Source organism: Girardinichthys multiradiatus, chromosome 20 (genome assembly GCF_021462225.1).
Source record: "Girardinichthys multiradiatus isolate DD_20200921_A chromosome 20, DD_fGirMul_XY1, whole genome shotgun sequence".
NCBI classification, from domain to species: Eukaryota; Metazoa; Chordata; class Actinopteri; order Cyprinodontiformes; family Goodeidae; genus Girardinichthys; species Girardinichthys multiradiatus.
Window position 1 is genome coordinate 3,549,106 of NC_061812.1, and position 17,531 is coordinate 3,566,636.

The window sequence follows — 17,531 nt, forward strand, 5'->3', positions numbered from 1 at the left end:
AATTTAAAATAATAACCCACAGCTTTCTTATTCTTTGAGTATAAAAATTATATAAGGGTCTATTTGTTTTAGTCCCTCCTAAGAAACGCCATGGTATTCAAATAAGGCAGGAATCGTTTTGAATTTCTGATATAACTGATGTAAAAAACAAAATAATCAGATAGAAAATTTCTATAAGCGTTTTGGTGATTCAGTTGTATTATATTCAGTTTTGTTTCACTTAATTAAATCATCACAGCTTACAGAAATGTTCTATAAAAGGAGATTGATAGACTAAAATGTAATTTCATTGTTTTGTTACATGCATGAGAAATGATTGTCTAAAACTGACAGCTGACACTAAAAAACTACCCTATAGATATCTTTGACATTTACTATAAAGAAGAATAAGAAAGAAATGCAGGCAGTATAAGTGATGAATTTTTCATTTTACCATTTTAAGGATTATATTCAGTCCTTAATCCATGCCAACTCATAAATTAAGAATCTTTCTAATAATTGTTAAAAGGAAAATAACAGCAAACACAGCATACAAGATGTACACTGCTCAAAAAAATAAAGGGAACTCTTAAACAACACAATTTAACTCCAAGTAAATCAAATGTCTGTGAAATCAAACTGTCCACTTAGGAAGCAACACTGATTGACAATCAATTTCACATCTTGTTGTTCACTTTTGAATGTTGGTGGTGCTTTCACACTCGTGGTAGCATGAGACGGACTCTACAACCCACACAAGTGGCTCAGGTAGTGTAGCTCATCCAGGATGGCACATCAATGCCAGCTGTGGCAAGAAGGTTTGCTGTGTCTGTCAGCGTAGTGTCCAGAGCCTGGAGGCGCTACCAGGAGACAGGCCAGTACACCAGGAGACGTGGAGGAGGCCGTAGGAGGGCAACAACCCAGCAGCAGGACCGCTACCTGTGCAAGGAGGAACAGGAGGAGCACTGCCAGAGACCTGCAAAATGACCTCCAGCAGGCCACAAATGTGCATGTGTCTGCACAAACGGTTAGAAACCGACTCCATGAGGATGGTATGAGGGCCCGACGTCCACAAATGGGGGTTGTCCTCACAGCCCAACACCGTGCAGGACGCTTGGCATTTGCCAGAGAACACCAGGATTGGCAAATACGCCACCGGTGCCCTGTGCTCTTCACAGATGAAAGCAGGTTCCCACTGAGCACATGTGACAGACGTGACAGAGTCTGGAGACACCGTGGAGAGAGATCTGCTGCCTGCAACATCCTTCAACATGACCAGTTTGGCAGTGATTTTTGCATCACATTTTAACCAGATGCAGGGTAAAAGTGGCGTTTTGTGGCACAGTTGGCTTGCCGTATTTACAGATTAGAACAACTTGTGAGTATACAGATGATTTTTTGATCCATTTAGTTTACCACAGATTTTCCTACAGTAGTAGTCTAGATGGCTAACATGTTTACACTCCAAAAACCATACCGGTTTTATGTTGATGTTAAATAATACTTTGTGGGATAGTTTGCAAACCAGATAACTGCAAAAATGGAACAAACACTATGCCCGTTTTTGAGATTTGAGTTTTATTTTGAAATCGACCTTAAATAAAAGGATATTCAACCAGACTTAAGAACAGTTATTATCCACAAGCTGTCAGGCTACTGAACTCTGGACAATAATGCTGCACTAAACCACATCTGTGACACTTTATTAGCTTGTTGCTGCTGCACGGTGTGTACTTTTTTATTGCACGCCATTAGTGCTTTTGTTTTTATAGTGAGTTGAACGGTTCTTCATATCCCAAGGATTTCATTGCATTGTTGACTGTGTGTTAACCTGCATATGACAAAAAAACATACCAATGCCATATCAGAGCTGTTTGTTTTGTGAGCAGTTTGTCAGGTGTGTTTCTGTTCCAAAATGCACAGCTTTCTCAAGGTGATAACCAACTTTTCCGAAGTAAAACAAAGAGAGTAAACCCCCCCCACCAAAGTCCTCTTGCGGGCTCCATAATAAAGTCTATCTTATCTTATCTTATCTTATCTTATCTTATCTGTATCAGACAAGCTTTTTTTTGCAAATACTTTAAAATAAACAACTACAAATACAGGTTATCCCTGCAAATACTTTGTGCATAAACAAGCTGTGTGACCGTCCTCATATGGCACAGTGAAAATGTGCCCACCGACCCCACAGGTCACACCACACCTGAAATGATAATGTGACAGAGACAGAATAATCAATACTGATTTGGACTTCTGTGAGTGGAATAGTCCTCATCTTATTGTTACAGACACATAATCCTTTCCAATTTCACTAATTTAAAAATGCAAGTCTGTGGTTAACTCATATTATCGTGAAGCATCTAATTTAAGACAATGGCTCATAAACATCATGATGTCTGTCTGTCTGTCTGTCTGTCTGTCTGTCTGTCTGTCTGTCTGTCTGACTGTTTGTCTGTCTGTCTGTCTGTCTTACCTACCACTTCTTCCATAGTGGGTCGCGGGGAGGCTGGTGCCAACCTCCAGCAGTCTATGGTCGGGGTCCACCCTGGACAGGACGCCAGTCCATCGCAGGGCATCTAGCTGTCAATCTACCTATATTTTTTTTACCATTTCAATAATCAGAAGTTGAATTTAGATTAAGTTTACGTAGGATCTTTTGAGAGTGTGTGTCCATAAGACTGATAAGTTGTGTAAACTATTCTATAAGAATAATTTGTTAATTAGATTTGCTGTTCTGGAAATTTTCTGTTAGCTCCTTTTAGTTAATAGAAGATATGGCTAATGAAGTTTTTACCTTGAGTTGGTGATTTTTATTATATTTAGTTGCCTTTTTCTAACTTGATCTTGAAGTGATTGAAACACAGGACTGAAGTAATGATAAAACTGTATATTTTAATTTGTTACCAAATATAATTCAGGGTAGTTAGGCTTACAATACAGCTTGTTGTGATTAATTTTCTATCCAATCGACTGATATGAGAAGTTGTGATTACAATGAATAATAATTTGTGTTATATTTGGGTATTCTGTTTTGTAGAAGCACAAACACCTGGTACCTGAATATGCTTTTAAAGAAACCGTAAAGCGTCATCTGGCCTGATTTAACCAGTGTTCACTCTACAGTCACCACCATAGTAAACTGGTCATTAATCTTAGAAATCACTTTTACAGTTAATGCTTTCAGTTATGTTTAGAACCTTGTTTATCAAATACTGTATGAGCATCCATTTAAGTTTTTTTTCCACTTTTATTTTTTATTCTCATTTTCTGTGGACATATACATATAGATCAGACATTTTCCAGAATATTAAAGCCTACTAAAGGTCCCTCACCTTATCCATGGAAAGAACATGCAGGTGAATATATATTGAACAGAAGAACAGTAATACAAAGAGAACGAGAGAAAAAAAAACATCTCGGTTGCAGGTGTCTAGGATCTATAAGAGTCTTAAAAAAATAATATTGAAGTTCCTTGAATCTCTCTTGAATATCTGTCTTGAATCTGTCCTGTTGACCTTCAGAGTCGGTTGGTTTAGGCTCTGAACGTTGTTATGGTAAACTAAAAGTCATAGCACTTTAGAACACTTTAGAGCACTGATAAAGAATTTTCCATTATAACGTATTGGGATTTAAGGCTGACAATTAACTTTATTGTGAAAGAACACAACAGAACTCAAAGCTTCTCGGATGCGTCTCCAAACAGACTTTTTGGCCAAAGGAACTTTTCCAGGATTTAAAAGGGCTGTTTTAAAACAAGTGACAATTTTGTTATCAATTATTGGGTGATCTATTCTCATGAGATAGAACATACGGTTTATTACCAGAATATTATTTCCACATAGAAGTTGGAGAATATATGAATGCAATCTTTTCTCCATCTCTGGGAAGATGATGAAATCTTCGTCCTTGATTTCATCCCAGATCACATAAAAAAGCCTGTTATACACCGGTAAAGCATCATCCATGGTATAATATGCTGTAGCTCTAGCTATAGATTTGTAAATCATATTCCAAAGAATAGTTTTTATTATTGTATAGCGTTCTTCCTGCGTTCCCCGTCTGCCTTCCACACCTGGGCCGTCCTCCACTGATCTTCTCACATTAGGATCAAAGGGCTTGGAAGAAGTTTCACTCGGGCACTGTTTCTTTGAACCCATGCCTATGAAAGCATCTTTGATCTTCTGTCCTAAATTTTTTTCCTCCTTGGTAGGTTTTAGGAGGGGATTCTCCAGGTGACGCTTGAATTTTGACACAATTCTCGGATACGATTGTGGGCTGGAAAGAATTAAAAACAAAAACAACTCTGTGCTAAATGGGAAAGTATTTATCAAAAATATGTCAAAGCAGATGCTTTGAAAAATTGTTTCACCAAGTTCTTCTGCCATTTCTGAGAGGTTGTCCAGATCTAATTCCCCAGTATTTTCTAAAATTAGATCTAACAGCCGACCGTGGACGTTCTCAAACATCCCTCTGACATCTTGCCGAGTTGAGTCATCTGCGACCTTCTCAATCACCTGCCACAGAAGGTCACTGAGAAATTTCTTGCGGAAATATTCTGGTGTGTTTAACTCAGGTGAATGTCTGAGCATTTTAGCATATTTCTTGCTAAGGGGTATCCCAGGTTTGGTTTGCTTCTGCATCTTGCTCATGTCAGCCATCCAAATTCTGTGAAGCTATTCTGTGAAATGAGGTCTGTGAAGAAATGTGTAGAAACGTGACGTCATAGACTCATCAAAGGAAAAAGAATGTACCCGTTTCATTGACGTCACTGAAGTCTCCGCCGCACTCTCGTTCCGCCATCTTGGGTGGATCTGTTGGATGCAACATTGCATACTTTCTCGACCATGCATAAGTATCTAGAGTCGTTATAGCCTTCTTTATGATTATTATTATGAGGAAAAAATGCTTAAAAATAATGCTCGCGTTCCATTTATATATTGTTCATTTAAAACGCGTAAAACGCATTTCAAATATTACTGGTCTGTTTGAACAACAATGTCCGATTTCAGTCCCTGTTTGAGACGAGCTGTCCTCAGGTTAAACTGTTTTATGATTTTATGCATGAGAAAAATGTTGCATGTGTGGACTGGTATTACTGCAGCTGGGTTGAGTATAGATCGAGCTCATACGATCCAGCCCGACCAGACCAGACCCCGGCAGGTGTAATGCCGGAAACTGCGCCCCTGTCGCGGGGACGCGCATCGCTCTAAACACCCGCATATCGTTGAGAAAATGGACGGAAATATGACCGACGTGGAAACTTCTAAAAAAATATTTGTAATATTAACAAGTTTCTTCACTATGAACGCCATGAGGAGGTTATGTTGCTTGGCGGGTTAATTAAAAAAATGACGGGTTTGTTACTCGCAGTGTCTCAGGAAGATGTTTTCTGCTGCGTGGTTTGAAATTACGGCTCAAAGCATTTTTACATCCAAACGTTTTAAACTAGCGGTTAAACGCGGACATGGGTGCAAAAATGACTCAGTCCTATGAGAATACATACGATGCTGACTGTAAGGTGCACAATTTGGTTATCGATAAGATAAGATTGACTTTATTGATCTCACAATGAAGAAATGAGAGTCTAAAACTCATAATACATGAAATACACTGTGGGTTTGTCTTGCTGTGTGAGGGTTGTTTCTCCTTTCCTCCACCAGGATGTGACAGGTAGCTGCACCACATCACTGAGGAGCTTCTTAAGCAGCTGAGACCTTGGAGGAGTCTGCTGAGTGGTAATCTGACCAACAAACCCTACTCTGTGTTTGCCTTTGCTGACCCCAGCTCTGTTCCTCCCTGAAGGTTGCTGAAAACAAGACCCTGCTCTGGATCAATCCTCCGTGGTTCTGGTTTTACCTTGAAGGTTGTCAGAAAAGCCACTTCATGGAGAACCCGCTGTGGTTCAGCCTCCTGCCGAATGGTAAATACTTCAGTGACTTTACCTCAGTCCAAGGACCGCTCTGGATCCACAAGAACAGACGTAGAGATCGTTCCTCGCTTCACCTGCCTTGCTTGTCCACCTGGAGGAACCCACTGGCACAGCACGCTTGCCTGTCAGCCTCAGTCTCCGGGTCTTGTTCACGTCTCCCCAGAACCAAGACGGTCCCTAACAAGTAAGCCTGAAACTCTTGCCTTTAACATTAAGAACCACCTGGCTGATGGTAACCGCTCTCTTTCTCCTAGTGAGCCGATCCCTGAATCCCGCTGGCTACGGAATCCTGAAACTGCCCAAAAACACAATTTCAGTAAACTTATTTAAACCTTTCCTGTCGCGGGTGTGCTGCTCTGGAGTCTCCTGGTTCAGAACCCATCATGACACTGAATGGACCCTGTATGCTATGGAAGGGGAGAAACTCATGCTTTTTTAAGCAATCTGTTAAATGATTCATTGATCTGCAGGCTTTTTATTGTTAAACACCTGTGTGTCAATTATATTGTGACATATTAATAAAAAAAAATTCTCTGGTTTTATTTGGATCCCTCTTAAAAAACTCTGAAACTCAAACCAGTTGCTCAGACGTGTGATTATGTAGAGAATTGTTAAATCACTCATACCTGTTTCAGCTTGCACGAAACCATCCTGTGTAAGTGAATTAATTGCTATAAATGAATCTTTCTATTTCTTATTTCAAGAATTTAACCAGCTTAATATTTTTCAATATAATTTGTCACAGTTATCACAATTGAATGGATACTAAAAGAAAAAAACTTTACACTGCAACCTTCATAAAGGTTAAATATGAGCACTTTGTTATTGATAAAATAGAACATTTTCCAAACTAAACTATATACATAATGTATGGTCAAAAAAACAATTATATACATAAAATCTAAAACCAAAGTACTGCACTTTGTACATAAAACAGAACATAACAAATCCAAAAACTGTTGGCACAATGCGCAACGATATTCTTCGTGTGTTGGCAGGTCATGACACAGCCTTGGTGGTACCACCTGTTGCAGCAGTCACAGGCAATCTGAAAATGACCAAATTCAAATGGTGAAATGAAAACAAAATGGAAAAATCTTTTTGTTTTTAATTAGTTTTTTCTGTTTCCTGTGTTTTACTGGACATAAAGCATCTTCTAAACTAGCTGTAGATGTTGCTAAGTTCATGTAGGAGGATAGTAACAGATTTATTGAATAACAAGGAATCTTGTGTTTCTTCTTGGATCGGGTGGACGGGTTCCCAGGAGGGCTGAAGGTGGAGAGGGACTGAAGTTGGCAGAATGGAGCGGTTCTGTGCTGATGCAGGTTTGCAGGAGGTGAGAGAGAGCCTGTTATTGGGTGGAGGAGGAATGTTCTCCCTCCGCTGAGGGAAAGGGTGTGGATGAGTCGCAAGCATGGATGGTCCGACCCGAACGGAAGGGAGTGGCTGGAGATCAGCTCACCTGAACGCACGGCAGCTCTGGAGGGAAGAAGAGGCACAAGAAGTACGGAAGCCCAGAGCCGCCACCACCCAGGCAGACGGAGAGCTATATCATGTCATAACATGAAAACGTTAATGCTCTAACAATATATTTCTATGCTTGTAGATACAATGTACTGTGCAAGTTTGAAGAGTATGATTGATATGTGTATATATATATATATATATATAAACTCATCACTTCCTGTGACCAGACATTTTCTCAACCACTTATCTGCACCATCATCAACATCATAATGTAAGAAGGTAAACATATATTTTGTTCTAACAATAAAAGGTGTAATGTTGTTACATCAAAGTTTTGTTGTTCTAAAAGTATAATTTTCATGTTTATACAATATATCACATTACTACAATGTAATATATTTTGAATGTGAAAGTACATTGTAACAACTTGATAGTATGTTATAAAAACATGAAAATTATATTGTAAAACTGGGTCAACGTTAACGTGTTTATCTCCATCTTGTTGCCTTTGCTTGGTCATGTGATAGTGTTTGTGATGCAGCGTGGGATTATGGGTGTTTAACTGAAGCTGAGAAGCAATGTCAGCGGTGTGGTCGTTTTTTCATGGTGTTAAAGAAGTAGGGAAATATATATTTTATTGGTAAATCTCAGTTATTGGCTGTAACAGCAAAATTAATATATTAATATTAGATATCGATATCAGCCCAAATTTTCACATCGGTGCTACCCTAATAATAACAGTTGGTGTTTGTAATATAAAACGTGATACAAACATAGTACTGTATGACTTTATGTCTTTTAATAATAATTATATTTCTTCTGTTATTTTCTGTAGATTCTTTGACCAACAGACTTTTGTATTTTTTTAAATGTTCTTCTTTTCTGAACCTCATCCCGTCTTTTCTGCCATAACTTCACCCTTTCTCATTAATAACTGCCTGTGCTTTGCCTTTTCCTCGTGGAATGGATATTGTTATTTGTTTTAGCAAAGAAGGTTTGGCTAATTTATCAAAACGTTTATTTCCTTGTATCCTTATGTTTGCAGGCACCAAACAGAAGTGTACATCTATGCCCACGCTGTGGAGTCCTAGTAAAGACAGAAAAAGTTCAATAAGAAAGTCTTCTCTGCTTGTTTGAATTGACTGTAGGCTTTTCCAAAGCAATAGACTGAATCTGTACACAGCATCAGATGAATCCTGAAATATACACTAATTCCAACACTTTCCTGCATGTTTTTGGAAACATCTGGGAACATCTTTAGATACACTGTAAAGAAAGTAACTAAATTTTACAGTAAAGTACTAGCAGCAGGGTTGCCAGCCAGTTACTGTAATTTTATGGTAACCTAACTGTAATTTAATTACAGTTTTACTGTAATCCTATTACAATTTTACTGTAATTTTATTACAATTTTACTATAATTTTATTAGACTTTTACTGTAATTTTTCTACAATTTTACTATAAATGTATTACAATTTTAATGTAATTTTTAATTAAAATTTTAATGTAATTTTATGCCATTCTTCATGACATAAAATTACAGAAACTCTGTAATACAATTACAGTACATTTATTTTACAGGAGCTTTAGAGCATCTCTTAAATTGTGATTTCAACAGTAACTGAACTGACTCTGCATACTTTGGCTATTGCTAGCAGTTGAAGTAGAAATATTCACCTTTATTTAAAAAACTCGCGATAATTGTCAGTCATTTTTGTAACTTCAAGGAAATACTTTTTAAAATGACTTAATTTCATTGTCATATTAAAGCCGACAAACAGCAGTATAACAAAATAGTATAAGTTTTTAAAACAACAGCAACATTTGCTTTTTTACAAAAATGTCAAAAAGTATCACAACCTGAATATAAAAATACTCTGGCAAGAAGAGCCAAACAAAACGTGAACAAGTACTGAGTCCTGACCAAACCGATCCAGGTCCTGCTGCTGAATTCATGGACTTCATCAAAGGGTTGCTGGAGGATTAAGAAAGAAAAATGTGTCAACACATGAACTGTACAGCAGATTTAACCACATTTATGACCAGCAAAGACAGAGAGGAGGAGGAAAAATATGGTGGACACTCATTCTCTTACCTTCCCTTGTCTGTGTCCTCCTGTCCTTGTCTCATAGACAGACAGGACAGATACAGAGAGGGAGAGAGTCTCAAACAGTTGTCGATCCGGGTCTACTGGAGTTGGAAGAACAGAGAGAAAATCTGTAGAAACTATTTTATTTCAAACTCTAAATCAATACTCCTAGATCTTCCTTCTACCAAACTTTTCTCCTGTAATATATGATAATGCAGACCTCAGGTCCTTTCTGTAAACTGTAGAGACCAGAAACTTTGATTTAGTTTAATAATAATAATAATAATAATAATGTTCAGAAGGTTCCAGTCCAGTCATAGAAATGTCTCTGTCAGTGTTTGGTTTGTTTCGTTATTCATTAGAACTATGACCTCAGAGGGATCAGTCATTAATATAATCCTTGATTAGATGCAATTCATTTGATTTGTCAATAAATCTGATGGACTAAAATGTCACATTCCTTAATAAAACACATTTTATTGCCAAAAGTATAAACACAGATGAACTTTCATGAGATCACAAGTTCAGACAACAAACAAAATAGGAAACAGAAATGATTTTTAACATATTTTTAACAAATAAACATCTGAACAGTGTGGCATGAGTTGCAGGGTGATTTAACTTTATTAATATTATGCTCATTTATTTTGATTATTTTCATTTGTATGTTTTCCTAATTTGGTTTAAAATGTGCAAAAGATGAAGTATTTAAGTTTCTTTGTTTGGAAAAGGGGTTATTTTAACGTCAAAACCTAAAGGATCCACTAGGGGACTCGCATGTTTTTTTCTGCACTCAATACACGAGTGAAAGGAGAAGCAGTGACACGGTCTCCTGTGATCATTGTCTTGCACTTTTTCCCTTCTTTTAAGGGGGCAACACATGCATTTACATTCATGCCCCTTTACTCTGATTCCCCTAAATAAAATCCAGTAAAACCAGCTGCCTTCAGAGTCCCCTAACCAGTCACCAGAATCCAGCTTGGAGAGATTTAATGAGTCCAACTACAGATGTTCTGATTCTGACCTCAGAGGTTTGTTGGAGAACCAGCAGCATCATGAAGACCAAGGAACCCAGCTGGTGGTGGTTCTTTGATGAATCCTGGGTGAGAACCTCCTCCTTCGCCCCTTAGACCTCAGAGCTAATTTACAAGTCAAGTCAAGTTTATTTATTTAGCACTTTTCAGCAACAAAGCACTCAAGGCGCTGAACATACAAACAACAGAGGAAATAAAATAAAATAAAGAGAATAGAATAATGGATAAGAAAATGAAAGGAAAATGGACTGAAAACGTAACTAATAATGTTTAGATGGCCCAGTCAAAGGCCACTCCAAACAAGTTTTAATCTTGATTTAAAGCATCTTAGGGTTTCGGCGCTTTTACAGTTTTCTGGGAGTTTATTCCAGATTAGTGGAGCATAAGAACTAAAAGCTGCTTCTCCATGTTTGGTTCTGGTTCTGGTTCTGCAGAGTAGATTTGAGCCAGAAGACCTGAGAGGTCTGGATGGTTGATCCACTGACAACAAGTCTGTAATGTATTTTGATGCTAAGCCATTCAGTGATTTATAGACTAACAGAAGTATTTTAAAGTCTATTCTCTGAGCTACAGGGAGCCAGTGTAGGGACTTTAGAACCGGGCCGATGTTCTCCACTTTCTTAGTTCTAGTGAGGACGCGGGCAGCAGCGTTCTGGATCAACTGCAGCTGTCTGGTCCACTTTTTAGGCAGACCTGTGAAGACACCGTTGCAGTAATCAATTCTACTAAAGATGAACGCATGAATTAATTTTTCAAGGTCCTGCTGAGACATTAGTCCTTTAATCCTGGAGATGTTCTTTAGGTGATAGAAGGCCGACCTTGTTACTGTCTTTATGTTCCTCTGAAGGTTCAGGTCTGAGTCCATCACTACACCCAGGTTTCGAGCCTGACTGGTGGTTTCTAGCTGTATTAACTGAAGCTGTGTGCTAACTTTTAAACGCTCTTCCTTTGGTCCAAAGATTATTACTTCAGTTTTGTTTTGATTCAGCTGAAGATAATTTAGGCCCATCCATGCATTGATTTCTTCTAAGCATTTACCCAGCACTTGAATGGGTTCATGGTCACCTGGTGACATCGTAACGTATAGCTGTGTGTCGTCTGCATAGTTATGATAAATTACGTTGTTGTTTATTAAAATCTGAGTTAGGGGGAGCATGTAGATATTGAATAGGAGGGGCCCTAAGATGGACCCTTGGGGAACGCCACATGTGATTTTTGTGGTCTCTGATGTAAAGTTACCTACTGACACAAAAAAGTCCCTGTCCTTCAAGTAGGATTTAAACCAGTTGAGTGCTGTACCAGAAAGGCCGACCCAGTTTTCCAGGCGCTCTAATAAAATGATCAACAGTGTTGAATGCTGCACTAAGGTCCAATAATACCAGCACTGTGGTTCTTCCACAGTCTGCATTTATACGGATGTCATTGAACACCTTGACAAGAGCAGTCTCTGTACTGTGGTGAGCAGGAAGCCTGACTGGAAGACATGAAGCAGTTGGTCGTTGTTAGGAAGTTGTTTAACTGTTGAAACGCAGCTTTTTCAATAATCTTACTGATGAAGAGGAGGTTTGATATAGGCCTGTAGTTCTGTAGTAGCAGCTTGTTCAAGTTGCTCTTTTTCAATAGAGGTTTGATAATTGCTGTTTTCAGGGCCTGGAGGAAAACACCTGACAAAAGGGACGTGTTTATTATTTGTGTTAAATCAGATGTTATTATGGGCAAAGCTTTCTTAATGAAAGCTGTGGGTAAAACATCGAGACAGCAGGAAGAAGAACTTAGTTGCTGTACGATTTCTTCTAAGTTTTTGTAATTTGGTGAAATTGGGAAATTTTGTCAAAATCAGTTCTAGTTGGAGACAACTTTGGTCCTGGAGTTGATGTGGATGTTCTGACTGCCTCTCTGATCTTTTGGGTTTTTCAGTAAAGAATTTAGCTAATTCATTGCAGGCCCTGGTAGAGTGGAGTTCAGATGCTACAGTTACAGGAGGGTTTGTTAACCTGTCGACCGTGGCAATTAATGCACCAGCATTGTTAATGTTTTTACTGATGATCTCAGAAAAGAAAGATTCTCTTGCATTTTTCAGTTGTATGTTATATCTGTATAGTCTCTCTTTATAGATAATATAGTGAACCTGGAGTCCAGTCTTTCTCCACCTGCGTTCAGCTTTTCGACACTCCTTTATTTTACTTCTGACTGGTGGAGCACTTCTCCATGGAGACATTTTCTTCCCAGAAACGACTTTCACTTTAATTGGAGCAATTGAATCAATGATGTCCGAGATTTTAGAATGAAAGTTATCTACCAGCTCATCTACAGTGTTACAGGGCAAAGTGGAGGTAGAAGAGTAAATCTGCTTAAAGGTTTCAGCAGCACCGTCCTTAAAGATGCATTTTCTTATAATGTCTCTTTGGCAAACTGAGTCATTGCAGATGATGCTTTCAAAAATAACAGAAAAGTGGTCAGATAGAGCAACATCAGTTACAGACACCTTGGAAATGTTTAGACCCTTAATGATGATCAAGTCCAAAATATGTCCCTGTTTGTGCGTTTGCTGTTTAACATGTTGAGTCAAACCAACATTTCTAAGAGTGTCACATAGATCTATTGGACTTCTGTCTTCAGGATTGTCCATGTGAATGTTGAAGTCTCCCACAATAATTAAACAGTCATAATCAACACATATCACAGATAAAACCTCATTAATATCACTGATAAAGTTTGTTTTGGACTTAGGAGGCCAGTAAATATTCAAGAACATTGTTAGGACCGGGCTCTTTACCCGGAGAGCCAAATATTCAAAAGAGTCAAATCTGCCCAGAAATACTTTTTTATACTCTAATAAATCTTTAAACAAAGTGCCCGCCGCTATCTGGTTGTACCTGACAGTTTATGGCTTTTGTTGATTGTTTATTACTGTCTCTTATCCTTTTAGCTTTGTTCTTTCTGTCACGTATAAGCACAGAGATTTTACAACTATCTCCTATTAGGGGCCCAAGTTTTTCCTGGACATGATCATTTCTGATAGAGTTACCACTGGAGTCCAGACTGTATCACAGAGAAGTGATCTGAAGGTCCTGATTAGGAGGAGATAGATTAGGAGGTGGTGGAGGTCTGCGGCATTTGGAAGATGTTGGTTTAGTAGCAGGGCCTCGGCCACGAGGGGTGTTGAATGGAGAAGATGTCAGAACCATTTGGGTCCCGATTTGAAGAGCTCCTTTCATGTTATCAGAATCCAGTAAAGTAAAAAGCGGGCTCAGTGGGGAGATGGGAGAGTTCTGTGTGGTCTGGGAAATGTCTCTAATTTGGAGGATGGACACAGATTCTCTTCTACATGTTGATCCTAATGATGTTATTTAGATTAAAAATATTGTTATGAGTTCTCTTTAAAGGCGCATCGTTGTAATATTCAGCCACGGGCATCCTGTCAAGGATGACTAAAACACTCTTAGTCCATTTAAATCTTTAATTCTTCTCTGAATACATATGGATGAGGTCTACAAACAAAGAAAACAATATGCTCCATTTAAATACAGAAAATAAAATATCACTTCAAAATAATTCAACAGAAAACGCTTCATAAAGCCACTAGGGGGCGCTCAATAACCACATGTTCCTCATGACTGGGTGCCATCAACGGAGCTTACATTATTGTGTTATTTAAACATAAAATATATATAGAAATACCAACCTGTGTATTTAACCTTTATAACATCTACTGAGAGAACTTACATGGTTTTCATGAACTCACACCCAGCACGTTTTGGACTAACTAACGCGATATTTACCTGCTGCCGCAGCATTACGGAGACATCTAGAACATGAACATCATTGGCTAATCAGGGCATCACGTGGACCAATCAGATAAACTAACAATTAAGCTACCTTTCTCTTAAAGGGGCACAACACAATTAAAAAGCATTTTCAACAAATATTGTTTTATTTTTCACTGTTTTGTAGCAAACCCAGAATCCTATGATGATCTTAGATGGAAACAACCAGATACACCCAACAGAAAACCTACATTTTCACATCTAACAGAAGAACTTAATTACAAACACAATGTTTTATTCCACAAGAACTGAAGTTTATTTGCTTTAATTACAACATTTTAATGTTCCTGCTTTATCATTTTCTAATCCAACTGTTAATAATTACAGAACAAACTCTTATTATGCTAAATGGTTATTGGAGTCATGGCTTTCAGTCTCTCAACCAAAACTGGTGAATTTAAAAGGCTTTGTTCTACAAGATATAAGAAGGTCCATTAACCCAGAACATCTAGAACATATATTTCTATCAGGAAGTCATGCTGTTCATTTAGTGTTCATGTTTCCTCACCTGGAAAATAAACTGATTCCCTTTGATGTTTTCAAGGTAATTCAGCAGATTAATCCCACCACTGAGATGATGCAGAAATATTCAGGTTCTTCTAACTGAACCAAAGCAGCCTTTATTGTTCACATGCTCGTCTAATTTAACCCAGATACACCGTCTGGACTTTACTGAAATTATGTGCAAACAAACACTGAAAGTAAAACAAGTGAAGGACATTTAGACCAATCAGAAGGCAGCAAACAGACGTGAACATCAGCTCCAACTTTCTGCATCATAAAGTCTAGAATTAAACCATCACATTTATTCATAAAACCTGCAGATAGAAAAAACCCACCAAACTTCTCCAGTCTAACCTTTACAGCTCCCACCACAAGTTCATCATATCACTAACAGGAGGACAAACAAATGGCATCTTCTCTTGAATAATCGTGTTACTGAGGTGTTGCATCCCTCAGAGTTCTGCTGGTCAGAACTCCATCCAGCTGCACCTGAAGCTCCACTAAACATGAGGTCCACGACCAGCAACAGGTCAGTGAGCCGGGCCATGCTGTTCCCTGTTAGCGCTACATGTTCTCCTCTCCATGGCTGCTTCCATGATACAAACATCCACAGAAACGCTCCCAGCTTGCAAAGACGAGGTGTCTTCAAATTTCCCAGCTGTGCCTCGCTAAACGAAGCTCTCTGGCTCTCTCACTAAAGACAGAGATGACATCACAGGTTAACTTGTGCTCCACCCCACGTTGGTTCGGTTTGACTGACACCACCTAAAGCTGTACCTCCTGAAAGCCAATCATAATCCAGGAAATCCTCTCAGATGTGTGCAATGAAAACTAATTCAGGATGCAACAGAGAGGTAAGAAGTTCCTCTTCTTTAAACTGTTTTTATGACGTTTTCTGTAAAGATCAGTTTGTTTTTCAGACACTATTGATGATGCTTTTCAGAACCTCATCTCAGGTTCTGATCTGTGTTTGTGGGTCAGGCGAGCTCGCAGACAGGATGTGAAGCATGGAGACCCCTGGAGTCAGTGTCCAGTCACAGAGGAAGGTAAAGATCTCCAGGTGAACTCCACATCATCCACTTCATGTCACCTTTAGTTTGTAGCATCTGGACAGATTATTAAGCAGATCTGAAGCTGACCTGAAAGCAACCAGATGATCAGTCAGACCAGATCAGATCATCTCCAGTTTCCTGTTTAAAACACTGAGCTTCAATCTGATCAATAAGGTTTTATTTGGACTTTATGTTCTTCATGCTGAGAACATCAGAGCTGCTGTTTGCTCACTGAGATCTTCATCGGTAAGATTGTTGCTTGATTCCTTGTGGCGATGTATGGAAACATCTTGTCAGTGAAGGTGTGTGTGAAGGTGTGTATGTGTGTGTTAGTGTCCAGATCAGAGAAGGACAGCTTTCCTCTGTCCCAGTCCAGATTCACTCTGATCCTCTGGAGCTTCTTCTGTACTGAGAGAACTGTGCGAGGAGCTGCTGGAGACCATGCTGAGTATTTACCTTCATCGAACCGTATAGACAACCATCCAGACTTTATGATTCTCTTCCTCTGGACAGACTCTGGTATCCCACCAAGCACCCAGCCTCCACTGTCTCCAACATCTACATCCCAGCTGTGGTTCCCTGAGTTAAAGCCCTCAGAACTCAGGATAGACCACCACCCATCAAACCTCTCTGGATTATCAGGAAGCTTCTGTTTCTCTCCTACAGTCACACTGGTCAGATCTTCAGACAAGAAGAGTTTTGAACCAGCAGTGTTTGGGTCCAGGATGAGAGGAGTGTAGGACACCATGTTCTTCATGTTGCTCCAGATGTTGAAGGCCAGGTTGCCCAGATGTTTGGCCTGGTCTATCAGAGCTCCTGAGGGCAGCTGTGGACCATCCAGCAGGGGGCAGCGCTGGACTCTTTCCACTGCAGCCTTGTAGTTGTGCAGGAAGGAGACGTCTTCAGCTCTCAGCTCCTCCTCTGTGGCTCTGACTGTGGCTGAAAGAGCTGTTATCTCTCTGCTCAGAGCCTCCATCTTCTCCTTCATCATCCCACTCTTCTGCTCCTCTTCCTCCCTCAGTGCAGCCAGCCTGGCCTCCTCTTCCTCTGCTAGAAACTGATGAAGCTTCTTAAACTGCTCCTTAATCAGCCTCTCTGTGTGTCGGGCCTGGACCTTCACGTGTTCTGCTGTCTGATTAAACTCCTCTTGAACTTTCTTCCTGAGACCCAGGTTCTTCTTCAAAGGTTCCAGAGTTTCCTGAAGGTTCTTCTTGTGTTGCTGAGCAGCTTCATTGATGGGTCTGAATCTGTGCTTGGTGTGTTTTTCTGAATCTCTGCAGACGAGACACACTGGCTGCTGATGGTCCAGACAGAAGAGTTTGAGCTTCTCAGAGTGCAGACTGCAGAGATCCTCTGAAGCTCTCTGGTCTCTCTGCTGTAAGAAGGTCTCACACAGGTTCTTCAGAACCAGGTTACGGGGTGGTTGATCCTTTGAAGATCTCCTCTTACAAACTGGACACTCTTGTACTGGTTTCTCTCTCCACCAGTTCTTCAGACACTCCTTACAGAAGCTGTGGCTACAGGACAGAACAACCGGATCCTTAAAGATCTCCTTACAGACCGGACAGCAGAGATCCTCCTCTAATCTGGAAGCCATTTAGTCTCTGAGTGAAGCTGAAAACACAGAAGACAGAACGTTAAACCAGGAA

At 39.5% G+C, this 17,531-nt stretch overlaps 2 protein-coding genes and 1 long non-coding RNA gene across 6 annotated transcripts in view; all 3 read right to left on the reverse strand.

Annotated features, from left to right (window-relative positions):
* The window catches only part of pxk (PX domain containing serine/threonine kinase), a 32,555-nt gene extending 31,969 nt beyond the window's left edge, over positions 1-586 (reverse strand). The window contains exon 1 of one of the 3 annotated variants that reach the window (XM_047347151.1): positions 1-581. This exon is cut by the window's left edge and continues 444 nt beyond it. The gene's annotated coding sequence lies outside the window, so the exon portion shown is untranslated. The other 2 variants (XM_047347153.1, XM_047347152.1) reach the window with 2 other exon arrangements.
* Positions 587-8,979: 8,393 nt separating this feature from the next.
* Positions 8,980-10,659, reverse strand: LOC124857466. The gene is made up of 3 exons (XR_007035601.1): positions 10,490-10,659; positions 9,472-9,566; positions 8,980-9,351 (listed from the first exon to the last, which is right to left on the reverse strand). It is a non-coding gene; the product is annotated as an uncharacterized LOC124857466 (long non-coding RNA).
* A 3,286-nt stretch (positions 10,660-13,945) lies between these two features.
* The window catches only part of LOC124856956 (nuclear factor 7, ovary-like), a 605,901-nt gene continuing 602,315 nt past the window's right edge, over positions 13,946-17,531 (reverse strand). For both annotated transcript variants that reach the window (XM_047347960.1, XM_047347961.1), the window contains exon 2: positions 13,946-17,496. In XM_047347960.1, coding sequence (XP_047203916.1) covers positions 16,094-17,479 — 1,386 coding nt within the window. In that variant the 5' untranslated portion in view covers positions 17,480-17,496 and the 3' untranslated portion in view covers positions 13,946-16,093. The remainder of the gene's footprint in view (positions 17,497-17,531) is intronic.